The sequence below is a fragment of the Lampetra fluviatilis genome, chromosome 26 (genome assembly GCF_964198595.1).
Source record: "Lampetra fluviatilis chromosome 26, kcLamFluv1.1, whole genome shotgun sequence".
NCBI lineage: Eukaryota > Metazoa > Chordata > Hyperoartia > Petromyzontiformes > Petromyzontidae > Lampetra > Lampetra fluviatilis.
The window spans coordinates 3,936,261-3,963,611 of record NC_136300.1 but is presented as its reverse complement, the minus strand read 5'-3'; the positions used below and the strand labels follow the sequence as shown (position 1 = coordinate 3,963,611).

At 46.5% G+C, this 27,351-nt stretch overlaps 2 protein-coding genes across 3 annotated transcripts; one reads left to right on the top strand and one right to left on the bottom strand.

Annotated features, from left to right (window-relative positions):
* Nucleotides 1–1,537: 1,537 nt before the first annotated feature.
* Nucleotides 1,538–14,724, bottom strand: KARS1 (lysyl-tRNA synthetase 1). Of its 2 annotated transcripts, XM_078868554.1 has the most exons (15): nt 14,600–14,707; nt 12,055–12,225; nt 11,457–11,610; nt 10,809–10,974; nt 9,914–10,007; nt 9,052–9,238; nt 8,002–8,127; nt 7,489–7,608; nt 6,990–7,152; nt 6,662–6,835; nt 6,253–6,338; nt 5,246–5,331; nt 3,741–3,867; nt 3,437–3,580; nt 1,538–2,516 (listed from the first exon to the last, which is right to left on the bottom strand). In XM_078868554.1, the coding sequence occupies exons 2-15, from the start codon at nt 12,192–12,194 to the stop codon at nt 2,433–2,435; spliced, it is 1,851 nt and encodes a 616-aa protein (XP_078724680.1). In that variant the 5' UTR covers nt 12,195–12,225; nt 14,600–14,707; the 3' UTR covers nt 1,538–2,432. The 2 variants fall into 2 exon arrangements, with proteins under 2 accessions (XP_078724680.1, XP_078724681.1); XM_078868555.1 differs by lacking the exon at nt 12,055–12,225 and having other exon boundaries at nt 14,600–14,724.
* Nucleotides 14,725–16,912: 2,188 nt separating this feature from the next.
* CLEC11A (C-type lectin domain containing 11A) lies at nt 16,913–27,115 on the top strand. The gene is made up of 4 exons (XM_078868933.1): nt 16,913–17,069; nt 22,400–22,547; nt 24,912–25,103; nt 26,700–27,115. The coding sequence occupies exons 2-4, from the start codon at nt 22,406–22,408 to the stop codon at nt 27,098–27,100; spliced, it is 735 nt and encodes a 244-aa protein (XP_078725059.1). The 5' UTR covers nt 16,913–17,069; nt 22,400–22,405; the 3' UTR covers nt 27,101–27,115.
* The last annotated feature ends 236 nt before the right edge of the window (nt 27,116–27,351 follow it).

Genomic DNA, 27,351 nt, shown 5'->3' with positions numbered 1-27,351 from the left:
GCTGTTAACTTCAGTTATACGGAAGTTGCCATAGGTTACAAAGAGACACCTTGAAATATATAAATAAGTGGAACGATAAGTACACTCACCGCACTAAAAACTGCAGGAAATTCCGAAGCATAACTTCCACTGCCCCACCTAACCGGTAAAACGTCTTCTACAGTGTTTGCGACCCTTCTCCAATGTGCAGTTGAAGCGTCACCTGTGCCGAAACCTCCACCAGCGACTCAGAATTAACTCGGAAACCACAAACCACCTCGGTATTCTGTACGGGTATTGCATTCTTGACCATGGCAATACAATATATTGGTAGGAACCTCCTGGTTACACCAGCCCAAAGGGGGTTATTGTGTCCGTCCGTCCATCGTGCATCCAAAAATGGGAGGGGTGGGGAGGGGCTGGGAGGGGCTGGGTGGGGCTGGGTGGGGAGGGGCTGGTCACCCCGTGGTGCCCTTATAAAACTCAACGTTTAACCTACTCACGCCGGTTTGTGGCCCGCCCTCACAGTCGGGCATATTTGCGGAATACACCACGCCGCCGTTGAACCTGGCCATTGACCGAGCAACCCAACGTTCCTACCAGCTCCCTCCGCAGGAATGTGTTATTCCAGAGCCAATGTTGTGGTGCGCTAGCCACGATGAGGTTTTAGTGTTGATTTGCCATTTCTCCTCCGTTGACGAAGATACATACGGCATCGGATAATGGTGTCACACCCAATAAACAGGCAGAAATGTTGAGGGCAAGAGGAAGCCACTAACATTGATATGGCTCAAGCCACGGCTCGAGGAACCGAGAGATTGGGAGAGTGACGATGCGAGGGGGAGGTGGAGGGAGCAGTGGATCGGATGGAGCTTGAGCCATGGACTTGCCCCTGGGCAGATGGTCAATCGTGTACTTTATTTAACGCTATTAAAACAATAAGTGTAATACCGTGTAGTACGAGTGGTACCTCATGTCGTGCGACGAGGAAAGGTACGTAGACATTGGAACACAAATTAACCAATTTTGCCTCAGGATACGAGTGTAAAATTCCACATTTGATCTGGTCATTCATCACACGCAGTGTTTGCATTTCTATATAGTACACACCTGCCCAGTAGCAGCAAGTTTGAACAGGTCTGCAACCTTTACCTTTTTAATGTTTAACTCTGAAATTTAACTCATAATTTATTGCACGATCTGCATAGGAAATCGTTAAAAGTCGTCCGCCTATCTCCACAATAAACGATTAGCACTTTCACGAGTCGATAGAAACACATCACACTTAATGCTGCTTCGGGTGATTTAAAACTTGTAGTGGTGACACATGCCATTCATACGTAAACTGACTTTTCAATATAGCTTGTAAAAATGATGTCCATAATGTCGGTACAATAATACATCAGTTGACATTCAAACACGTACGAAAATGCACATTTGCATGAAATCAAGGCTTGATAGCAGATCCATATCCCATCCGGCATCTCCCCACTTGCTTCCCAGTAGCACAAGTTGAAGATTGCACGCAAGAAAAAAATTGCCAACGCACACCGCTGCATTAAGATCCACAAGATGTGATTTATTAAAATGTAACACACATGAAGCAAAGCTGCGTTGGTGTGAAAGCAGTGACCTCGTGTGTACAAGGGCGAGTTGAGGATTTTATGAACGCAAGATCAACATTGCATTCATTCTTGAGACACACATACCCAGGCATTGACCTGTGCAACGTCAAGTCAACCGCTTCTGGCAATGGATAACTTTGCCGTTGATCTTTATTGGACCGTTCACCCGAATACTTGCATGTAAACTGCATTTTTTCACGTCAGAAACTTTTCCTTTCTGAAGTAGCACCCACATTTGACATTTTAACTACGTAACATCGGTGATGACTACACCCAGGTTGATCAAGTCAATCACGAACATAAGTTCGTCCTGATTTAATTATAAGACAAAAGTTTAGCTACTCAACAGTGTGGGAACCGAGACAAGAAAGGCTAGTAAAATCTGCAATTAACATACTTATAAGTAAAGTCAAAATAGTTACCTGTAAAACTATTGTTGACAAAACAATGTAAGGTATGTTTCCATTATGTGGTGGAACACACAAGATAAGCAAGTAGGGAGGTTACCGGAGAAAACCCACATCGTTGTGAAAAGCTTACACAAACAAACAAACAAAATATCAGAAACACAAATTGTTAGGATTACCATTGATGTGGGGCACATCATTCGGCTTCGCAGTGCTCATCCCGTCACACACGTGCAGTCGCACACTCGCCCAAGCACCAAAGAGTGGTCGTGCAAAGAGTGGTCGTGCGAAGAGGGAGGGGGAGAGAGAGAGGGGGGCCGATGGTCGCGCACGGACGTTGACGCGACCGAGCAAATGGTGATAGAACAGCGTCGCGACACGCAGGCAGAACGCCAGGGCCCCCCCGCCGCGGTTTGGCCCCTCACTGCTGGGGCGCCGGTTCGGCTGCTGCGGGGCCCTCCTTCTTGTTCTCCTCGGGCTTCATGGCTGGGAAGAGCAGCACCTCCTAGTGGAGGAAGCAGGGTAAAGTCATCAACATATATATTAAAGCGAAATCGACCGCAGAGTATACTCTGTGTCAGCCAGAGGTCGCAACAGGGTACCCGATACCCGTACCCTACCCGATACCCGGCTACCCGTACCCGGCCGGGTACGGGTAGCCGTTTGCGACCCTGGTGCGGCCGGGTACGGGTACGGGTAGGCCATGAGTCACTGGTGAGTCACCGTTTGTCACTCATTTCGAGTAAGGTAGGGGTAGGGAACGGGTACCCATTTGCGACCCTGGTGCGGCCGGGTACGGGTACGGGTAAGGAATCAAAACCCGTTTGCGACCTCTGGTGTCAGCTGATGCAGATTCAATCTTCATTTGAAGCTTTCGTGACCGCGGGAATCCATACTCTTTGGTTCTTTCGGTAAAGTCACGTAGGTAGAAAATCAAATAAGTCACGACGTTTCGATCGCAACACAAGCGGATCATCAATGAGAAGTGTTGCATGTATTCTTTGGATAATTTTTCTTACAATGTTTGAGTTGAAATGCGCAAAATAAGCAATGAACTGGATAGTAGAGGGAGAAGACAAAAGGACATGCCAGGCCAAGGAAGAACTGGCAAAAGGCAAAATTGGGACATTACCATTACCTGGGAATAATCTTTTTTTTACAAATAATTTTGGAATTACAAGGCAGCAATTACTTCCACTGTTCAATGATCAGACTTTCTTTACACGATCTAACCGAAAAAAACCTCTATTATGGATAATATTGGTCGCAAAAGCCTACGTGTTAAACTCAATGCAGGAACTTGATTTCCTGATGTGTCTTGGCACAACGGTATATTGAGCGCACGAACACACAACGTACAATTTATCTAAATCCATTGCATAGCATCATCGTCGTCGTCAAGTTGCACTCGCTCCACCACCGCACCTTGATGTTGTTGGAGTTGGTAAGGAACATGGTGAGGCGGTCGATGCCCATGCCCCAGCCGGCCGTGGGGGGCAGCCCGTACTCCAGAGCCGTGCAGAATGTCTCGTCGATAAGCATGGCCTCGTCATCACCGGCTGCCTTCGCCTGTGCGCGATGGGGGGGTCGTGGTCGGGATGGAGTGGGGAATTAGGTTGTACACAGAGAGGAACAACAGTTGTTGGAATGCTTGATGTACATTGCAGCGCTACGTCTGTCGATGAGAATGCAGACTCATCTGCCGTTCTCCGCGGCTCGGGGAGCTTACGTTGGCCTGCTCCTCGAACAGCTGCCTCTGCCTCAGCGGATCGTTCAGCTCCGTGTAGGCATTCACCACCTCCTTCTTCATCACGAACAACTCGAAGCGCTCCGTCAACCCTTTGACCTTGCGGTGCCTGGGGGGGGGGAGGGGCGACACTCGGTAATGTCAGGTGGACGGGGTCAACCACACCCAGAACGAAGAGAGCGATCCACCCAAAGCTCAAAAAACATTCCTCGGGGACAAAGCGGCGGGTAATTACACCACCGGCACTCAAAATGCATATCATAGACACAATGCGTTCAGTAATAACACTGCCCTCATTTATTTTTTGTTAAAGAACGTAATAGGTGACGTTTTGGGCAATAACCCTTCTTGGCAGCATGGAGAAAGGATTATCTACTTTGGTCAGAATTTATGTAGGGTTATTGAATGTGTTGGGGTTTAAGTACAATGCATTATTAATGCCACTTAAAATGGAGATTCAGATCTCCCTTGCTAAAGATAATCTCATCGATTTCTCACTTGGTTACTTAAAAGAAAATCCATGTACGGTAATTAATGTCAACATATGTGATATTAGCATTACATCACTTTATATATAACATAACAAATAACCGTACAAAAAATTAAATAAATACATAGATGAGAAAGTAATATATTTATAATTAATACACAATCCATCGCACAGCACGCAAAACCCCAGACATTTTATGAAAGTGCACGATAACGTGCGACCTTTGGAGTGCTCTAGATATATACAGCACTTTCCTTAAACCCTTGCTGGGCGAAGGGCCTCCACGTGCCATTCAGGTCGTGGGGGGTTATTTTGACCATACTTCACCACACTGGTCCGTGTGGTTTGGGTCAAGGTGCAGAGCATAAACATGGGAGCACAGAATAGACGGTACAATAGATGGCCCCTGCACTGCACCCGCACACACACACCGCAGGCGAGCATGGCGATGGCCCATCTGAGCACGATCCAGGCTCAACTATACTCTCAAAAGCTCCCGAGATTCGACAAGATGGTCGCACGCTCCCCGAGTGATTTGGACACAGGCGGAGGTGTACACATCCGCCGCACCTTAACAACTCTTGGAACCTCCCAGTTCAACCAGTCTACACAACAAAGGCTCCTTCCTAGCAGCGTGCTTCAGCCGCACCAAACCTCACAATAATAATATCCAGGGGCCTACCTTGGCTCCTCCCACCCTCAACCAGTATATATACAAGGACTGATTTCTTGGAATTTATCTTACTTGATACAGCAGTCGTGCTATGACGGTTCCACCTGAAGACGGAAGCTTGCGTTGCCACCGAAACGTCGTGATTTTTATTTTATGTTTTATTTAACTTTTATTAATTTTTATTTTTTACCTACGTGACTTTTACCGAAAAAACCTAAGAATATGAATCCTTGCAGTCACGAAAGCTTCAAATCTAGAAGGAGGTGCAGTGCTCAGGGTGCAGTATTGCTGGGTTGTGGGGGTGGGGAGTGGAAAAGCGCTCACCACTTGGCCAGGGGGCTCATGATCTGCGGATGGTCACAGATGAAGGTGGGGTTGACGCATGTGACTTCCAGAAACTCGCCCACCAGCTACCGGCAAACAGGAATACGGACGGCGATGTTAGGGTAGTGCAGGGCCTTTCACTTCAGCAACAACGACTCTGAATGAACATTGTCAATAGTGGCTTTCCATTACTTTAAAGAGTACAAGTCAGCAAAAGTTTGTGTCAGTCCAGTTATAAAACTAATGGCCACCATTTCACAAGCACAAAGTATAAATGTTAGCTTTTGAAAAGGTGCACTTCTTTGAAAAAAACGGTTGTGCACGTTATTTAAATGGTAATTTAAAAGACCATCAACAGCTATAGATTTTAAAAGAAACCCAAGGATCGGTTTCCAACACCCCATGCTGAAATACTGATAAGCACACATCGTAATACATATAGTTGTAGTGAATGCGTGTCAGTCATGTAATACTTAAACTTTATGCATCACACTTATTTTCTGATATCATACCACACCCCACCAAATAATAAACCAGCTCCCAGCACGCCAATGGACGTAAGAATTACAACTGAAGTGCACTCCAAAGAGGAAGCAGCACACATGAACAATTAATCAAAAAGTTTGCGAGACAACCAATACCGTTGGTGTATAATAAACCTATGCCATCGGTTAAAATGTCACAAGGATCAAACATGTGTAATATTATCAGAGGACGTACGTTTTTCTCCAAGTACGTGCGGTTAATGCAGACTAGATGCCTTGCAATAGGTATCTATTTGGAGTTTGAACATCTTAACATCTGTTTTATTGCCAGACAGGGAAAAGCCTATTCCTATTTTTTCAATGTGTAAAACTTTGCCAGTTCCCGTTGGAAGTAAATGAACGCCAAATGCTCTAAACATCCTCTTTTAACAAATAGCACAACCCTGTGGATGAACAGTGAATTGCACATTACATAGACTCGCAACCCAAATAACTTGCTGTATCTTTCTGCGTGGTTCTCACCTTATCGAGAAGTCTGGCCATAGTCCTTGGGGCTGGGCACTCCACCCCCTTCTCCACACACAGCTTGTCCACAGCCAGGCGTGCCTCTGCATACACACGTGTGTAGTAACCAGATTAATTAAATGTAACATTCTAAATCTGTACGAGTGTCAGCTTGACGACTTTACTCTTCCTTAAAGTGTTTCATATTCTCAAACTCTTAGTTCCTTTGTCTCATGCCAATGTCACCTTCTCTTATACCGATCTTCTTTTCCATGGACTGCCTCCCACAGCCTCCAAACTTCCAATTCGCTTTTAATTTTAGACATAAAACTCGCCTCCAAATTATTCACGTCACCAAATGACCCCACGGTTCGCCATGGAAGCCATCAACAAAGACGTGTCGGCGACGGTGGCTCATTGCGCTCACCCTCCGTGCCCAGCGTGTCTGCAGCAGGCATCTTAGTGTCCAGCACTCGCTCCAGGTCGCCGATCAAGCTGAGTCGCCGGAAGGGCGGCGTGAAATCCACCTCCACGCCCTCGCCTTCCGGACCATCTGGGTGCAGCACGATCTTGAACCCTCCCGTGATGTGCTTCACCATGCCTGCATCACACGCGCGCGAGACCACAGAGAATGTGAGCACGCGTTGACGCGCACGCATGCGCACGCACGCACGCACGCACTGACGTGGCAAGACCAAGGGCGAGGAGGCGTGAAGCCGGCGAGGGTACGGGGCCCGGGGTGGTGATGTGCTGACCGGACAAAAGCTTCTCGGTGATGTCCATGAGGTCGTTGTAGTCGGCGTAGGCCATGTAGAACTCGCACGTCGTGAACTCGGGGTTGTGCGTCAGGTCGATCCCCTCGTTACGGAACTGCCGCCCGATCTCGTACACGCGGTCCATGCCACCCACAACCAGCATCTGTGGTGCGTTGGGTAAGTAAACGATAGGGGACGGGTGAGGATTTAATTTTATGGCAATTTTTTTGATTCCTAAATTGTAGACCTTTTACAACACAATGACTAATTAATAAAAACAATGTTTCTGCTCATGAGACACTCATTAAATTCCACGTGTGAGAATACATTATGTATAGATATATTGTATAACAGGAATAATTACAGCACATTAAACGATTTTATAGATTTATTAGCCCAAGCATGTTCAGGAGCAATGCTTTACAACATCATCATATTAGCAGTCTTGCTGGCCACGTCAATTTTCCAAACCCGATGTCGTGCCCTTGTGGGATCCCACCTTGAGGTAAAGCTCCGGAGCAATCCTCATGTACAGGTCCATGTTGAGATCGTTGTGGTGCGTGATGAATGGCCGGGCCGCCGCTCCTCCAGCAATGATGTTCATCATGGGCGTCTCCACCTGCCCCATGCACCCCCACACAGCATTAAAACGGCGAAAGATTCTCTCTTGGCTCTGCAGCGGATAAGGGAATTGCCGTTAGCGAGCTCCTATGAGAGAGTCCGAGTGGCATACGAGGTAGCAGTGGAGCCAGCCTTTGTCTCACCGGCCACTGCCTCGCCAAGTTATTTAGTACTACTTTTAAGGCTGAATAAAACCGAGGGTGAACCACAACACATGCACTTGTTTAATGTATGTTTGTATGTGGAACTGTCCAGGAATTGATCGGGGTGGTAATACCAAGATGGCAATGCCATTCACCGGCCACTATAACCACTGTTCTGCAAGTGAGCTAATCAAAAACTAAAAACGTGTCACGTTTATTCAAATGACGGCGGACAGTAGATTGAACACCTCCAGGAATCCGAGGCCGTCCAGAAAGCGACGGACGTAGTTGATGATCTTGGCTCGGACGATGAACTTCTGCCGCACGTAGTCGTTGAGGATCAGATCAAGGTATCTCTGGCGGTAGCGGGTCTCCTGCGGGCACAAAGTCCCCCCCCCCACATCATGAGTGCACGTGCTTTTTAAATCCTTTATATTAAGTTCACTTGCTTGCGCGCTTACGACCGTGCAAATCTTTCGGTCGTTTTTTAACCCACTTCCCGTGATCCAATCGAGCTGACATGTTGCACACAGACTCGTTGTGCGTGACAACTTATTTTCGTGAAAAATTTTTTCCAAAATTTTACACTTTTTAGGAAAAAATAAATTATATTTAATTACCAATTGCTTAATGGTGGCAGGCAATCATTTGACCCATAGGTGGCAGCCATCTCAAGCCAGAGGACGAGAGGACTCTAGCCGCCACGCATATAAAGGATTTATAGTGAAAAACTTTGTTTTTACGGGTTAATTTTTATTAACAAATTCGATCACGTGTAAGCGCAACCAATGGCACAACATTGTAATATTATTAATCGCAAAAATCCTACACGTTTAAACTGCAAATGTAATATTTCATCTCATCAGGCAATGATTTGTCAGTACAAAGCAAGCTGTGATGGCGATAGCAAGTCCTGTCCCATTATACCAATAACACTGACCGCTCAATTTTCAAGCTGTGAAGACAGCAACAAGTAGTGGACCATCGCGGCAAGATCTCGTTCTCAATTAGAGCTGCGATTACTATAAACCTGGCGGCTGTGGCGAGTCATGGATGGAGAATCACGTTCCTGCCAAACTTGCCTACAATTATTTTTCTTTACAGCAAACGTTTCACCTTTTCAACGTACGCATGCAGTTTTGTGAATTGCATTCTACAATGTCGAATGATACTCATTGCACTTAAAACGCCACTTTGATTAAAAATCACCACCGTTGTTGTTTTAACCAGGCTTGCGACATCACCGTTGGCACGTTCCAAAGACTTCTTCGAATATCTCAGGGGAGGGTCCACCTCACCTTGTCCTTGAGGCCAAAGTGCAGGTGTGGCAGCATGTGCAGGCAGGGCGAGAGCAGCACCATCTCGGACGGCACGATGCTCAGCTCCCCCTTCTTGGTCTTGCCCGGGCTACCACGCACGCCCACCACGTCGCCACGCCGAAGCTTGTTGTTGGTGAGGAAGAAGTCCTTTTCCGTTTTGTAGAATCTGAGTGTGCCCGAGCGAACGCGACCATTCAGTTTTGATTTAACTGAGAGCCTACGATTTATATATTGAGAAGAGCTATGATATTCAGTAAAAGAAAAGCAGAATTTTTGGTTTAAATGCTAAGAATTAAAGAACTTAATTAATTTCCACGGCAGTTGTTTTAAAATTAAAAAGACATAACAGAATAGCAAAACATACCAATGCTAACTCAGGTGAAATATTCAAATTCCAGAAATGTTAAGGTGCACATCTAGAATCTCTTAGTGATGAAATGTATTAGCACCAAAACTATTCAGTTTGAGTGATTGAATATAATTAGTCCAGCTATTTCAGCGTTACACAAGGCATGGTACATGCAAGCACTCAAGTACAATGTTTATTGATAATGTCATAAATAAACAACCTTTTCGGAGCTTATCCATCTGCTATGGGAATATTGTGGCGAATAGAAAACCAAGATGCGCTGCAATGTCTTACCAATTTCTTTAGGACTACTTTTTGCGCTTAGTTCATTGCCCTTTCCCCCACACCTCTGATTAACACGGTTGGCTACGTACGGTGCAAAAGAAATTCAACATACATACAGCACCAACAATTATCACGGTTGGCTATATACGGTGCGAAATATGTTCAACATACATACAGGCAGAAGTGCAGTAGGGGAGGGGGCCTTACGTGGCATTGGCCATGACCTGAAGTTTCACCCCCTCGCCACGGAGGTCGTAGAACAGCAGCTTGGCCCCCGACGCTCGCTTGGCATGGAGTCTTCCTGCATGGGCAACAGCGCAAACATTGTCACTCCCCGTGAAACTCAAAAGGCCCAAACCTTCATGTGAAACATGCATCCCAAGTTCAGCGAGTGGATAAACTACAGCCGAATTTCTGCTCGTGTTACAGATGCCAAATAAAGCAGGGATAAGGCATGATATTCAGGTAATGAATATTAGGTTTTACTTTATTCAGGCACTTGAGTAGACTGGATAATTATTGAAAACACATTTTGCATGAATAAAGCAGAGTCATCTATTATTTTTTGTTACCGAATAAACATGTGAAAATAAATTAAACTGAATTTCTGAAAGTTAAATCTTACAAAGCTTTAGATTATGTTAATTGATTATTCGTATCAGCGTTAAAAATGTAATAATGTTTTGATACCTATTGACAGTACTGCAATTAAACCCATTCCCATAGTTGGGAATTCGAGAAATTTTCATCCGATCTTGTTTGCATGTTTTGCCACAAGTGTGTGTGTGGTTCACGCAGACTCGATGCCTTACAAAATATAACTATTTGGTGTTTGAACATCTTAACACCTGTTTAATTGCCAGAAAGGGTAAAACCTATTCTTAATTTTCTTAAGATACTGACAAAAAGGTCCCATAGATACACTTGGGGGTGTAGTTAACATTTGTATTTATGTACAGCACTTTTTAGATATTTCAATATGCAAGGCACTTTATAAGATAAAGATGATCCTTTTTAAACATTACATATTCATTCTAAATATTTTGACATAACGACAATGTCTACAAAGCAAGTGATTAAACCTCAGGGGGTGGCGTCTGACCTGCGACCGTCAGGCTGATGTCTGTGAGATGATCGCCAGGCTGCAGGTTGGAGTAGCGTTCCACAAACTCCGTGAGCGACAGATCCACCTGGAACTTGTGTGGGTATGGGTCATCTCCAGATGCCTGCATATTCTGAACGGCCTGCGTGCGGATCTTGTAGTATTGCTGCAGTGGAAATGGCACATCGGGCAATGACCGTCGTCACCAATGTGAATACACAAAATTCCCGAGCTGCAACTCAATAGAGATGTTGCGTTTTGCACAAAATACGGATTTATTTTCATCATCATTTCAATTGTTGTTATTTAAAGTGGAACATGTTGTTGTTGTTGCTGAAACAGTGACAAAAGGAAAGCAGACATGAATGTGTTTTGCACACGTTAACAAAAACGCAAACACAAAGAGGAAGTTAAAAACATTTTACAATCCAAAAAGAGAAGTTAAACTTAAGTTTAACGTAAGCATAATTCACGCAGGAAGCGAGAGTAATGTGGTTAACAAATACACAAATTAAAACTTAAAAACAGAATTATTTCAAGTACACCCAATGCGGTTCATCTTTCAACCAAGAGGGCACACAAGCAGAGCTATTACAGACTGACGAGGGCACTCAAGGTTGGTATTTTTTTGCGGTGCCATGACCTTACATTGGGGTCCAGGATCTCCTCATCCTCCTGCAGACAAGAGGCCGCCCCATCAGCCTTGCCATGACCTTCCGCCGGCTGCTTTTCGGCCACCTCGCGGGCCTTGGCTTCCTTCTCGGCCGCTTTCTGGGCTGTTTTTTGCCGCCTCTTCAGCTCACTGCGAGGGCGAAAATGACAAGATCCATTTGGGTTTGTAGGTACCAGTACAAAACACGTACGTTAATAATCTTTAATATTAAGATGGAAATTATTGGATGTATGATGTAACCAAAGATCACTTAGTATTTCCCACATCTACATTAACTGGCTTATTTTTTTTTATCAATGAATAGTCACCTGGAAAAAACCTGTTGCCCAAAATGATATTGCTTAAACTGACAAATTCCTTTCAAGATGTCATATGCAACCAGCCACAATAAATACCTATCAGCAACTCTCACCTAGCTACTTCGCCAACAGGAAGGGCCTGAGCAGTATCGTTGCTAAAAATATATATACAGAGGGCGCATTTACTGCTCCTTTATGGAAGCTGGCCACATTCAGAACTTAATTCTGGTGACAAGGTCATACAGAATGATAATACAGCACGGCGCACACACACCTTGTTTTACTAATGCCTCCAGACGTGTGTGGGGCCATTGTACGTGACAGCCGCTGGCCGGCGCATACTCGCCACACCGCCCAGGCGGCGGCCTCCCCAGACCGCCCGCTAAACAGGCCGCCCACCGCCCGGGCCAGCATTGCGACCACGTTACCCAGACGCCCTATCTACCTGGGCATCAACCAAAGCAGTGGAGGAGAAACAAGAGAGAGAGAGGGGGGGGGGTCATTTCTGTCAGGCTCTATGACATGGCGTCTCTCGTCAATTGTGAGCAATGGTTTCAGTTCCTCACAAACCACGTGGGTACTATTGCTGATGTTCTGGGAAGATTGAACTTCACGATACCAACGCGGACATTTGCAACTTTAAAAAAGCATGACGCGAATACCAAAGAAAAGAGAGGGATAAGCGAGGCTAATTCAATGAACAATTCACGCGAGCACGGGGAGAATATGCAAACTCCAAATAATCAGACGTCAGGGTCGGGATCGAAGCCACGACCTCCTGCATACCAGGCGAGGAAGTTAACATCTCGCCACTGTTGGGCCCATCTAGAAACTACGAGTGTCATGGCCCAAACCTATAAAACGAAAACTCTTAAAATACGAATACCATTGTCCCCATGAATTACCCTGGTCAATCAAGTATCAATAGAGAAAATATATATATATGGCTAATCTCAAATGAGCCTCGGCCTTGGTTGTCTTTTTCAATCCAGATAATGCGGCGCTCAAATCTGAGCCAGTGGTGGAAAATCCATATTCCCAGGGCGGGTGCAAATATTTCCATGGAACCAATAATTTACTTCCGAACGAAGTCGTTGTGTCACTGTTCAATGCAAAGCGAGAACGAATTCATGAACGCGTGTGTACACTCGACGACGTCCCGATATTCGACGTAAATATGCGCGGTCAAGTCAAAGGCATTTCTCTCCCTGCTCAAGGCAGTGTATGTCGTGGCACCAACTACGCAGGCAGCAATGAGGTAGCGCGGGTGGGAATTCCACATTCCCATGGCGAGCGTTAAGTCTTCTATAAGACAACCATTCGTGACTTCATTCAATCGCAACTCACGGGCCAATTTCAGACACGACAGCGCTCTGGGCATCACGAACATGGCCTGCCATGTAAAACTGCGTATTCACCGGTCAAAGCAACGTGTCTCCCCACTTCCCACCGAGAGACAACTTATATTGTCGATTCCACATTGCCATGGCCGGATCCCCCAACGATGAACCGTTCAATCTAACCACCACCACCACCCTCGAATTGGGCTTCACCCGGCGCTCACGTTCGTGAGGTCGACTCAGCCTGGAATGGAGTACCTGATGCGGCGTGTAAACATCGCCACTGGGGAGACAAAGGCGGTCGAGCGTGGTACTGGCCCACCCACCCCTTCGTGTACCGTTCCGGCCGTCATAGGTGCTCGCTAACAGCACTTGGCCATACAGTCTGGCAAGGCTATACGGGTTGAAAGTTTGTCTTTGTGTGACAACTCCAAACTAGAACTGGTCAACCTGGAGCCGGAGCTCCCTCCAACGAATGCTGCAACCCGCAGCGCCTCGCAAACTCTCGCCATGCAGCGAGAGTTTGCAAAACGCGTCTCTCAAACGTCTCGGCCGGGTGGTGTGGTGGGTATGGTGGGAACGGTGGTGTGGTGGTTACAGTGGTGGGTACGAGAGTGTGCTGGGTATGGTGGTGTGGTAGGTGTGGTGGTGTGTATGGTGGTGTGTATGGTGGTGTGGTGTGTATGGTGGTGTGGTGTGTACGAGGGTATGGTGGCTATGAGGATGTGGTGTGGTGGTGTGGTGTGGTGTGTACGGTGGTTGTGGTGAGTTGGTGGTGTGATGGGTGTGGTGGCTATGAGGGTGGTGTGGTAGGTGTGGTGGTGTGTGTATGATGGTGTGGTGGGTACGAGGGTGTGGCGGTGTATGGTGGTGGCTATGATGGTGTGGTGAGTATGGTGGTGTGATGGGTACAAAGGTAGGTTTGGTGGTGGCTATGATGGTGTGGTGAGTATAGTGGTGTGGTGAGTATGATGGTGAGGTGAGTATGATGGTGTGGTGAGTATGGTGGTGTGGTGAGTATAGTGGTGTGGTGAGTATGATGGTGAGGTGAGTATGATGGTGAGGTGAGTATGATGGTGTGGTGAGTATGATGGTGTGGTGAGTATGGTGGTGTGGTGAGTATGGTGGTGTGGTGAGTGTGGTGGTGTGGTGAGTATGGTGGTGTGGTGAGTATGGTGGTGTGGTGAGTATGGTGGTGTGGTGAGTATAGTGGTGTGGTGAGTATGATGGTGAGGTGAGTATGATGGTGTGGTGAGTATGATGGTGAGGTGAGTGTGGTGGTGTGGTGAGTATGATGGTGAGGTGAGTAGGATGGTGTGGTGAGTATGGTGGTGTGGTGAGTATAGTGGTGTGGTGAGTATGATGGTGAGGTGAGTATGATGGTGTGGTGAGTATGGTGGTATGGTGGTGTGGTGAGTATGATGGTGAGGTGAGTATGGTGGTGTGGTGAGTGTGGTGGTGTGGTGGACATGGCCTCACTTTTTGCTGAGTTTCTCTCCGTCTGCCACCGCTTCGGCCACGCCACCCTCATGCACGTCCGCCATTGTCGCGACCTTAGACCCCCTCGCTCGGAGTTTCCGCTTCCGTGTCCTTACGGGATGCCGCCTTTTTAAACAAAACAAAAACTAAAAACGAATTGGTTATTTAATTGTTTATTTGTAAAAAAAAAAAATTTGCTTCACGAAGATCGTCACCGAAATTAAATATTCCGGACAAAATTGTGCTCGCACCCAGAGGTTATATAGAGGGGTGGAGTGGGTGGTGGAAGTGGGAGGGTGACGTCACTTGATTGACACTTGACATGCGGTTGCATCATTCATTTGAACAAGTGGAGGGCACCTAAATAATTTATAAAATGGTTAGTAAAACTTGTTAACTCGTTAAACTATTTGTCACTTTAGTGTAATTGTAACATATTGCCATCGGGAAATATACTGCGTTGACATTGGGTCCATCTCTTTGAAACACCCTGTACTTTATTACACACGAAGTGACGGAGCACCCCTATGGAGTAAACCATGAGACTGCCTGACGCAATCGCAGCGTAACAGGACAGGTCCCTGCGGGGTGGGCTGGTAGGAACGAATAACCAAAGAATATAAACATAATGTATTATTACACTTGTTTAGCCAGGAAAGCCTCACTGAGTCTAAAGGTTTTTGTAGGGTCCTGCCAAGTGTTTGCAGTAGGGGGCGATGTTGCTACACGGACGGACGGACGGACGATATAATCTATTGTAGGCTGGTTCACTTCGTTCTTACCAGTAAAAATGTAAAGATGTCAACAAGGGTGGTCAGAATGTCGATTTTTCAGAACCAGCCCGACCATTGTTGGTTTGAACCAGCGGGGAGTTATGAAAATGCAGTTGAATCTTGATTTGAAGCTTTCGTGACTGCAGGAATCCATACGCGTTGGTTCTTTCGGTAAAGTCGCGTAAGGTAGAAAAATAAAAAAAATAAAAAATATATCACGACGTTTCGATCGCAACACAAGCGGTCGTCCTCAGGCGGAAAAAAAACAATCCAGCAGTGGAACTGCTGAACCAGCGAGAGAGCTGTTAGAACAAGAGGTTATTATACACGTGGCGATGGACAGGTACGGTAATCGGGGTCTGAGCTGGAAAGGAATTCCATCCCCGGACCCACCTTAGTTACTCTTTAACCAGACAGGTTGACTGATCATTTTGTTGTCACCAAGACATTCCAGTGTCCCATTCCCTGCCATATTTAATAAAAACACATTCCTGCGGAGGGAGCTGGTAGGAACGTTGGGTTGCTCGGTCAATGGCCAGGGTCAACGGCGGCGTGGGTGTATTCCGCAAATATGCCCGACTGTGAGGGCGGGCACAAGCCGGCGTTGAGTAGGTTAAACGTTGAGTTTTATAAGGGTACCACGGGGTGACCAGCCCCTCCCCACCCAGCCCCATCCCCCCCACCCAGCCCCACCCAGCCCCTCCCCACCCTCCCCACTCAGCCCCTCCCCACCCAGCCGCTCCCCACACTCCCACCCACCACCCAGACCCACCCTCAAGACCCAGCCCCTCCCCACCCTCCCCTCCCCACCCAGCCCCTCCCCACCCAGCCCCTCCCTGCACGACGGACGGACACAATAATCCCCTGTGGGCTGGTGTAACCAGGAGGTTCCTACCAGTATTATCTTTACATTAAATTATGTTTAAGAGGTTTTTTTGTTGTTGTTGTGAACGGCTGCCCGCAAAGGGGGAAGTCAAAAGGGCCAAAGAAAGAGCCGCACGCGTCCAGGATCCACAGGTTGCCGAGCCCTGATAGAGAGTGATGCTAAAGCACCGTGCACTCTCGTGGTAGTGCCTTACGCCGCAAAACCCCCAACACCGAGCCCTGATATAGAGTGATGCTAAAGCACCGTGCACTCTCGTGGTAGTGCCTTACGCCGCAAAACCCCCAACACCGAGCCCTGATAGAGAGTGATGCTAAAGCACCGTGCACTCTCGTGGTAGTGCCTTACGCCGCAAACCCCTCAACACCGAGCCCTGATATAGAGTGGTGCTAAAGCACAGTGCACTCTCGTGGTAGTGCCTTACACCGCAAAACCCCCAACACCGAGCCGACCTAGGCAGCGTTCCGGAAAACGCGACCGCAGTTTTAAGAATCGCTTATTCCCGGCATCATTTCTCCTGTTGTAAGCGGTGCCACTTTGAGGGCGGTCAACGTTGGCTGTCCTCTGGTGAGGGAGGAGTCTCTCTCGCTGGGCGTGGGATTACTGAGCTGGCTGGAAGCATTTCCCATTCATTCAGCAGCAGCAGCAGTGGAAGCAGCAGCAGGAGCAGCAGAAGACAGCAGCAGCTTTAGCAAACTTTAGTAGCAGAGCAGCTTTGTCAACAACAGCACCAAGAGTATAACAGCAACAGGAATAGCAGGATTCACATCAGCAAGACAACAGCAGCAGCAGTGTCAAGGAAGATTTTGCTTGGGTGAACTATGCATGTTCTCATCGTGACTTGTGCATGGACCGACGACTACTATATTGCATGGGCTATAGGACACACATAGTGTTTATATGTGCATGTGTCTGTTGCCTGTTTGAACTCCGTTGTTTACGTTTATTTGCGCTCATTATTGCATGTTTACACTTAACCACCTATAATCACGTAATTGGCTGTTTACAAATTGTGCATGCGGAAATTGTTTGCTATTGTAAACAAAGCAACATTCTACCGTAATGTGTTATATTTGTTGCAGTTTTTAAACTTAAAGTGTACATGAATTTGTACTATACATGACTAAGGAGTATAGCTTTCAATTATCCAGATGTTTCCTGCAATATGTAGAGTATCACTAAGGGTTCCATAACTCGCTTAAAGTCAGCCAATATGCGAAGTAATTCAACGTTGCATTCTCTATACATATTGTACCGTCCTTTGTATTGGACGCGGACAGAACCAGGGATTACTGGCTAACATCGTTGGCCCATTGATGTCCGAACCGGTGCTTTCTTCCCCGGTTCACCAACAAGCACAACAGCACTGTCAAACAGTCATGGTCAAACAAGCCACATGACCTACCTTGACAAAGGGCTGACAATTCTTATTGATTTTTCGTAAGCCATGGGGAGGTGGATGGGAGCAGAAAGTAACCCGTTGTATCGGTGTCACGGTTGAATATTAAGGCCCTTCAACCAATGCAAGGCGGCAGTAGAAGCTGTATGGATGTGTTTGATGGTGTGGGCTATAAACAATTGTTATTATTCCTACTGTCTGTACCCTACACAATCGAATTGTTCATGTGGTGTAACGGTGCAGGAATGTACAGAATCGGGAGTATTTATCAGTCTTAATTTTGGAGCTTTCGTGACTGCAGGAATTATTATTTGTTTCTTTCGGTTAAGTCACGTCTAAAGATAAAATAATAAATTAAAATAATAGTATATTACGACGTTTCGATTGCAACACAAGCAATCATCATCAGGCATAAAAGAAATAGCAACAAAAACTTTTCACACTTAAAATTCTAACTTAGCAATCTTTGAAATACGTAATCAACCAGGCTATGCATTAATTGTGTGTTAACCGACTCTCTGTGTTGTATTACATCACATTTCGATATTTTGCTAGGTTATTTAATTGTCGTGTGCCTTTCTCCTAATTTTCAAGCTTGCGTGCCCGTGCCACGTCGTCATCTTACTTGCAGCAGCAGTACGTTGCCGTACACTCATTGATATGCTAATTTTCTCTGCCCCCTCCCTCTCTCCGTCCCCGCCCCCCCCCTCTCTATATTTAAGGGACCGTCACAGAAACGACCCCTCTCTGTGTGCCGTTGTGATGTCTGTCTGCTTGTATGTCTGTCTATAGTTTTCTAGTTAGTTTTTTGTTGCTATTTCTTTTATGCCTGATGATGATTGCTTGTGTTGCAATCGAAACGTCGTAATATACTATTATTTTAATTTATTATTTTATCTTTAGACGTGACTTAACCGAAAGAAACAAAGAATAGTATTTATCAGCACTGTGAGCCATCAGTGTGCCGTGTAATTCTGGCATCTCAAGACAAACCTCCACTGTGCCGCAGAAATGGGACATTTTCCATGAAGCACGCAGAGCAGAATCACATTCAGGGTCAACACTGCAGCATATGCTACATCCAACCCTAATGCAAGCACTCGCAATTTCCTGAGTCCACATATTACATGACGGAAAGGGCATATGAAAAATAAAAAAAATACTCAAGAGTATTTATACATACTGGGTGCACTATTCGTTCAAAAATATATGACGTTGATTTTAGGAAAGCGTTTTGATAGACGCTCAAACAGCGGAGTAAATGTAACCACTCCTGCATGTTCTTTTGTAAAGTGTGACTAATGTCTGTGGAGTTTCTTTGAACGACCGTGGCCTGTTTAAATTTATTTTCCAGAAAGTCTGAAAACAGGCGCATTCAAGTGAAAACAGATGTGTGTGTGTGCTTCACTTTCTGCACCCCTGGTTGGCTCAAGGATGAAGTGAACATTTAGTAGACTATACAGGACTGTAAACCTACAGCATAATAAATCTGTAAGAATGCGGCATCATTTACGGACCCTATGTTTTAATACGTAATGTATTTCTCGAAAGTTAAACTTCTTGCCCAAGGAAAGGGAAAACACACACCCTGGATTGGTGAACAAACAAATCCTAGACATACCATTACATGTCTAAAAAAAGTATGCAAGCTTTGCGGTGCCATGGTGGGGAGATGTTAACTACCTCGCCTGGTATTCAGGAGGTCGTGGGTTGGATTCTCACCCTTACGCCTCTATATTTGGAGTTTGCATATTCTCCCCATGCTCGTGTGGATTTTTCTCCGGGTCCTCCGGTTTATTTCCCTCCACATTTTGAAACATGCGTTTCGAGTATTTTAGGCTGCTGTAAATTGTCCAACGTGAAAAGCCATTGCGTTGACCTTACCATTTGTGGCCAAATCGCTTCTGAAATAAAGCTACATAGCTCAGTGGGCCTTACCTGGTAGAATAAAAAAAAATCGGAGAAACATTACTCGAAGGGATGATAGATAATGGATGAGACTTGTGTTGGAGTAGCAGCTTAAGGCGAGAATACACCTAACAAGACAAACAGATCAAAGATGTTGATGATGATGATAATGATAGAGGATTCCCAATAATGTAGGCATACCAGATTATTTACTTAGACTGGGCAAATCCGATAAGATATTAAGCTCTTTGTCACATATATCCAGTGTGCTGTAGACTATACGGTCTGTATATCAGCAAGCCGGGGAATGACTGAGTAGGCGATAATCGTTAAGTAATGATAGACGTTCTATTTCCCTTCTACGTGACTTTACCGAAAGAACCAAGAATATGAATCCATGCAGTCACGAAAGCTTTAAATAACAAAAATGCTAAAGGGTTTTAAAATCAGATGATTTAAGTTGTAATGCCACAACAACAATCATTTGGTGCTTTTAAGCGAGTGTACAAACTCAGAAAATAACATACACAACCAATGTTAAGTTCCACGTGCGTCCCTTTAAACTACAGTACAGTGCCACGTTTATACTGTACTGGAAGTGAGTCACTGCAAGTCATTGTATGCAAAGTTTTAACATTTTTGGCAATAACTATATGGCATATCTTAATACGTTGTGTTGGTACATGTGTTTATCACGAGTGTAGAATACACAAATAACAACTCGACATGTACGCAGCGTATCAGTCAAATGCCAAGATTTTACTTTCACAAGTAATGGTGTAAGTGGAACCATATTTCCCCCAACAGCCTTCCAATGTTGTACATGTTGATTTTTTTTGTCCAGCGAAGACTGAATCAATCTTCAAAGCAAGTAAAATAAATGTCCTCGCTAAAGAAAGCCATGTCACTCTCCCAGAATTGAAACCCAGCCATGGCGTATTAAAATTAGTTTACCAATTCTAACATTGGTGCACGTAATTATTATATACACTGTATGAATTACGCTACATTAGTCCATCAGCATATTCGACAAACATAAATAATGTTATCCAGTAGAATGTATTGCAACAAGCAAACTCTTTGTTAACTTCAACTCGGTGTGGAATACTCGGAATGCTGTAAATGGCAGCTTCTTTAGTGGCAGCTGTTATGACGTGAACTCGTTCCTGTATATACAACATACACAAGTAAAAACACACGCAATTCGATGCAAGTGTCGTGAGCTTAAGAATAAATATCGCTCCGCCCAAAGTTTCGGCCTGCTGGGTCTCATCAGCAGTCGTGAAACAATTGCTGCTGCTGTTTGCAAACACGGTGCTTTAATACGCATTTACAAACATCAATTATAGTCTGCTACTTGAGCTACAAGTCTTGGCAGCAACGCTTGATGTTTGCCTTCAAGACGCGGCCCTGTCAATGCCAACACAAAAACCAGTATTGCGAACGTGATGCGTGCAAACATTTCCTGTGCAACCCAGTGTGAGCCTGCTGCTGGATTAAGGCCTCCGCCACTGCACAGATCATGCGGGTCATTTTACCATTCAGTACTTTACCAAACTGGTCAGTGCTGCAGGTTGGTGACGGCCAGTAGCTGAGACAATGGGAGCGTATTATTATTTGGTTCTTTCGGTTAAGTCACGTCTAAAGATAAAATAATAAATTAAATTAAATAATAGAATACGACGTTTCGATTGCAACACAAGCAATCATTATCAGGTATAATGAAATAGCGACATAAAATCTAACCAGAAAACTATAAACAGACATATTAGCAGACAGATATCACCAAGATACATAGAGAGAGCAACACAGGTAACAGAGAGAGGTGATCGTCTCTGTGGGGTGGCCTTAAATAGACAGAGTAGGGCGGACGCAGAGAGAGGGAGGGGGGTTAGGCGTACAATGCTGAACACGACGCAGCTCCTGTTTGCAAGTTTGCAAACACGGCGCTTTAATAATCATTTACAATTAATTAATATCAATCATCTGCCATTGGAGCCACACGTCTTTCTAGCAACGCTTGACATTTGGCCGCCGCTGCTCCTGCTGTGGGATTTTCAAGTTTCAATTATTAGGTATGGCCCTGCGAGCCATACGGCTCTTGAGTCGGGTGCAACCGCAACAAACTAAATATGAACAGAGAACATCTTAAAGCGACGACGCGGAACAGAAACATCCTGGATGAACCAGCAAATCTTCCAGAAAAAACAAACCACCGTATTATAATTATCAACGCTGGCTTAACCATATGTTTTTGAAATCGCCAAAATAAATCTATAAAAACAATGTAACAACAGTAATCATAGGAACTGTGATTCAAATGTAACAATAAACGATATACATAACATGTACGACCAAACTTGCAGCCATAGCTGGCAGCATGACACTCCCAGTGTATAATGTGTGAGTGAGTCAGTGGTAGTGTGAGGGAGTGTATGATGTGTGAGTGAGTCAGCGTATGATGAGTGAGTCAGTGTATGATGTGTGAGTGAGTCAGTGTAAGATGAGTGAGTGAGTCAGTGTAAGATGAGTGAGTCAGTGTATGATGAGTGAGTCAGTGTATGATGTGTGAGTCAGTGTATGATGAGTGAGTCAGTGTATGATGAGTGAGTGAGTCAGTGTAAGATGAGTGAGTCAGCGTATGATGAGTGAGTCAGTGTATGATGTGTGAGTGAGTCAGCGTATGATGAGTGAGTCAGTGTATGATGTGTGAGTGAGTCAGTGTAAGATGAGTGAGTGTATCACGGCCTCCTCCCCGCCATCACGGCGGAACAATATTTATGAGCATGACCTGCAAATTAATGCCAAAATCTCATTTTCCTGCGGGTTCTCGACAGACAAGGATGTGGGGCCAGGGACAGCACAGAGCGGCGCTGCTGCTGCTTCTCCTGCCCTCCCTGTTGGGGCTGGGCTCTGGAGACGTGGACAACTTGGCCATGGAGGGCAGCGTCCCAGAGTGGCTTCAGGAGCTCATCCTCAAAATGGGTTTGTGTGTGTGCGTGTGGGTTCGATTGCCGCTCGCGGCCAACACCGGTGACGATTAGATTATCTGAACCGGTCCTGGGCCTCCCATAGGTCGACTCAGCCTCAAATGAGTACCTGGTGCGATGTGTAAACATCGCCACTAGGGAGACAAAGGCGGCCGGGCGTGGTGTTGGCCACCCACCCCTCGTGTGCTGGAGCAACTGCGGATAGGTCTGGGTGCTGAGTTATGAAAATGGTGACATTTGATAATAGGGGGGGGGGTGGTTAACTTCCATTTAATTGGTTGCACTATGAGCCATGGCCAACCACACAATGCCACCGGTGGAAGTCATCACGATCCATGGGCAGATAAGCCCATTTGAGTCGACCGCACATTTCGTCATGTTTCCACTTTCCTCTGTCCAGTGCCAATGCGCTCGCTCAAGTCGCGGTGGAAGTACAACACGGGCATGTGGATCGTGCAACGCGAGTGTAGATGCAACAGCCCTTTTGTCAATGTCCAGCCGGTGGAGGGCCTCCGCACGCTGTATTTGACCGTACTTCACCAACGCTTGTCAGTGCGAATTTAAGGTGGAGATCGTAGAAGTACGTGGAGTGCTTTTTTTCCTTATCGAAGCCACACGCGTATGCACCACAAGGCACACAGCACGCATTGCAGCTGAGATAATCTGTTTTCATTTCTCGAAGCAGCCATCCGTGCTTTTGACTTCCTGCCCCTTATGAGGCCCAGCCTTAAGATCTCTTCTCCCCTGCCTATGACTGACTGTCCCATCTTTTAAAAATACATACACGCAATGTATTTGCCCCTCTTTGAACGGCGCCTTATGACGCAGTTAAAGTCAAGATTGTGTATACCTCGGAAATGTATTGAACTCAAATTCAGTCTCAAAGCTACACTGGCTCAGCGCTTTGAAGTGGACTTCTCGAAACCACCTGGCCACCTCATGCACTTCTCTATTCAATTCGTCAAAGTCGACTGAACGTATATTTGATTAACAGGTGACGCCTACCAGGCACAAATCTACCACCCAAAGAGCCATCACATCATTAAATAAATAAAAACACTTCTATACAGTTTTAGAGAAATAATTAAACGTTGTCGCCGTGAGTTCGTTGTTGTATATTTACCGCGTAGGCTTTGGCAACTACTATTATCCATCATAACGTTTTTTTGGTTCATCGCCTGATGAAGCTGGTTTGGTATCACCAGCAAAACATCCTTCTCGAATTGTAAATGTCGTGGGGTTTACTCTCCAACGCACTGGTGTGCTGAAGTAGTCACTGCTTGTGGCACGTTACGTTTCCATGACGAACCTTACTCGGTTGGTGACGGCGAGTTTAACGACGCATTTATATCTTCTTGGTTCTTTCGGTAAAGTCACGTAGAAGGGAAGTAATAAAATAATAATAAATGAAAGAAGATGAATCCCTGCCGTCACGAAAGCTTTAAATCGAGACGCATTTATACTTAACGCAATCTAACCCGAGAGAAGAAACAGCAACAACAAAAACCCCAGCTTTATTCTGGACAGTTGTCGTACGCAGATCACACCCATTGCAAGAGCCTACACAAGAGACCAGCTGGAATAGTGGCGTGGGCGTACTGTGGATCTTTTTAAATCCTTTATATTAAGTTTACTTGCTTGCTTGCTTACGACCGTGCAAATCTTTTGGTCGTTTTTTAACCCACTTCCCGTGATCCAATCGAGCTGACATTTTGCACACAGACTCGTTGTGCGTGACAATGTATTTTCGTGAAAAAAATTCCAAAATTTTACACTTTTTAGGAAAAAATAAATTATATTTAATTACCAATTGCTTAATGGTGGCAGCCATTCATCTGACCCATAGGTGGCAGCCATCTCAAGCCAGAGGACGAGAGGACTCTAGCCGCCACGCATATAAAGGATTTATAGTGAAAAACGTTGCTTTTATGGGTTAATTTTTTAACGGTTTTACTGTGTCGTGGTCAAATCTTGTAATCCACATTTCGTCCACTTCCCATTGTCCAACCAATTCCAAATTTTGCACACGTACTCAGACCCGATGACAATACATGCCACCCCACAGAGACGATCACCCCTCTCTGTTACCTGTGTTGCTCTCGCTATGTATCTTGGTGATATCTGTCTGCTAATATGTCTGTCTATAGTTTTCTGGTTAGATTTTATGTCGCTATTTCATTATACCTGATGATGATTGCTTGTGTTGCAATCGAAACGTCGTCTTCTATTATTTAATTTAATTTATTATTTTATCTTTAGACGTGACTTAACCAAAAGAAACAAATAATAATTCCTGCAGTCACGAAAGTTCTAAAATTAGGATTTTTATTCTTTAAATGTTGCCCCCCTTGCCTTGCAGACCAGCGACTGCAGCATCAGGAGCGTGAGCTGCCGAAGCTGAGCGCCGTCGTGCGGCGCCTTGAGGCGCGACTGGAGGACGCGGAGAGGCGCGGCAAGCGAGCCAGCGCCGAGCTGAGCGAACTCGACGGCGGCCTCGCCAACGTCACGTCGCTGTCCGCCAGGCACGAGCGCGAGATCGGACGTCTCGTGGGTCAGTACATTGTTACGGTGTCTTGACGAGTTACAATCGTTTTGCTTGGTGGTTCTTTTTTTTTAACTCCTCCTCCTCAATTGTCAAAGGCTTCGGTGGACGTGCTCAATGTAAAAAAATAATTGAGATTGGTTGTAAACTCTTTGGTTCTTTCGGTAAAGTCACGTAGGTAGAAAAATAATAGATCACGACGTTTCGATCGCAACACGAGCAATCGTCATCAGGTGGGACAACCACAGCAAGAACAAACTGGTCAAGTATGCGAGAGAGCTGCCGTGGCACGAGGTTATATAGGTACCGGCGGTAGGGTGGAGAGAGAATGGGGGGAGAGAAGGGGCGGGGGAAAGAAGGGGGGGAGGGCAGAAAGTGGGACCCCGTAACAGCACTTGAGTCACCGGGGGAGAGATCCAAGAGAGGCACAGAGAGAGAGAGACACAAGGAGTCGGAAATAACAGCTGACATAGGCAGGTAGGATGGAAACATCACAGTCGTTAAGACTTTACTTGGTTAATAACGTCCTTCCAATGATTGCTCAGTTTGTACCCATCCTCTCGATCGACGTTGTGTCTGTGTTTAAAATCTGGATGGCTTCAGGAACAAATATCTGATAATAGCCGGTGGGTTTGCAGAGTACCTTCGTCTTGGAAAAGTCAATTTCGTGTGAGCCCACTACGTTAAAACAATGATCGGCAACGGCAGAGGTATTGGTCCGACCGTGTTTAAGATCTGCCTTGTGTTCACGAACTCGGTCCGAGACATGTCGTTTCGTTTCCCCAATGTAACTGCTGCCGCAACCACAACTCAGTTTGTTGACACCCGGGTATTGCATATCAGGAATCACATCCTTTACAGATGGGATAAAATCACGGATTTTGTGTACTGTGTTGAAACGAACCTGGATCTTGTGTTTGTTTAAGATTTTGTAAATATTTTTGGTAACCCCTGCTATGTATGGCAAAGTGATGGTTTTGGTTGGATCCTCAGAAGGTTGTCTCCCCATGGCTGGGGAGACAGCTTTGCGGATTGTACGGTCCCAGTATCCGTTCATCCTGAGGGCTTGGTGTACGTGCTCCAGCTCACTGGCTAGGTGATGCTGGTCGGAGATGCAACGGGCCCTATGGTGTAGTGTTTTGATGAGGGAATTGTTCTTGGCTGGATGGTGGTGGCCATGAGTGGGTCGGCGAGTTCGTAGCGCAACGTAGCGCTACCCGCTGCACTACTGCTCCCGCTCGCATGTGCACACAAAGACAAAGATCCCCCATATAGCCTTAACAGACTGTAGGGGCAAGTGCTGTTAGCAAGCACCTATGAAGGCAGGTACGTTACACGAGGGGGTGGGTGGCCGAGACCACACCTGACCGCCTTTGTCTCCCTAGTGACGGTGTTTACACACCGCACCAGGTACTCATTTTAGGCTGAGTCGACCTAGGGGAGGCCCAGTACCGGTTCAGATCATCGTCACTGGTGTTGGCCGTGAGCGCGAATCAAACTCGGGTCGCCGGGTTCGTAGCGCAGCGCAGCGCTAACCGCTACACGACCGCTCCCCACGCCCTCACTCACACACACAGTCACGGCTCCCAACGCGTTCCTCCCCAGGCTGCGTGCGAGGACGCCGCCTGGCCGGCCGCTGCTACCTGCTCTTCCGCGAGTACCGCTCGCACCCGGAGGCCCTCGCCGCGTGCCGCGCCGGCGGCGGGCAGCTCGCCTCCGCCCGCGACTCCGGCACCAACGAGGCGCTGGCTCGCTACGCGCAGACGGCAGTCGCCGGCAACTGGCTGGTGTGGATCGGCGTGACGGACGAACGCCTCGAGGGCGTGTACCTGCACGTGGCCGACGGGACGCGCGCCGTCTACGCTCCCTGGCACCGCGGCCCGCCGGCGCTGCAGCCCAACGGCGGGCGCGCCGAGAACTGCGTGGGCTTCACCATCGGCGACGGCGCGTGGTGGGACAGTTCGTGCGACGGGCGCCACCTGTTCATGTGCATGTACGACGTGTGATGCGCGGGCGCACGCGGATTGTTGGGTGGGAGTTGGGGGGGGGGGGTCCGGTGTGGCAGGTGTAGGTCGAGGTGGAGGCAGTTCAATAATACCAGGGGCGAGGTGCAACTCAATTGAGGCTTTCCCGATGATACGACGTCTTCTGCCTCGACTTCATCGTTAGCAGCAGCAGCAGTAGCATCGGCAACATCGTCATTATCATGCTGATGATCAACATCGTCGTGATGACGGTCACGATCACAATCACCCAC

Coding starts and splice junctions, on each gene's coding strand:
- KARS1 (XM_078868554.1), bottom strand. CDS start 12,194: ATGCTGGCCCGGGCGGTGGGCGGCCTGTTTAGCGGGCGGTCTGGGGAG. Junction 6,836..6,989: donor CACCGAGAAGCTTTTGTCCG/GTCAGCACATCA, acceptor CGTGTGATGCAG/GCATGGTGAAGCACATCACG. Junction 6,339..6,661: donor AGACACGCTGGGCACGGAGG/GTGAGCGCAATG, acceptor GTGTGTATGCAG/AGGCACGCCTGGCTGTGGAC.
- CLEC11A (XM_078868933.1), top strand. CDS start 22,406: ATGTGGGGCCAGGGACAGCACAGAGCGGCGCTGCTGCTGCTTCTCCTG. Junction 22,548..24,911: donor GGAGCTCATCCTCAAAATGG/GTTTGTGTGTGT, acceptor CTTGCCTTGCAG/ACCAGCGACTGCAGCATCAG. Junction 25,104..26,699: donor CGAGATCGGACGTCTCGTGG/GTCAGTACATTG, acceptor GTTCCTCCCCAG/GCTGCGTGCGAGGACGCCGC.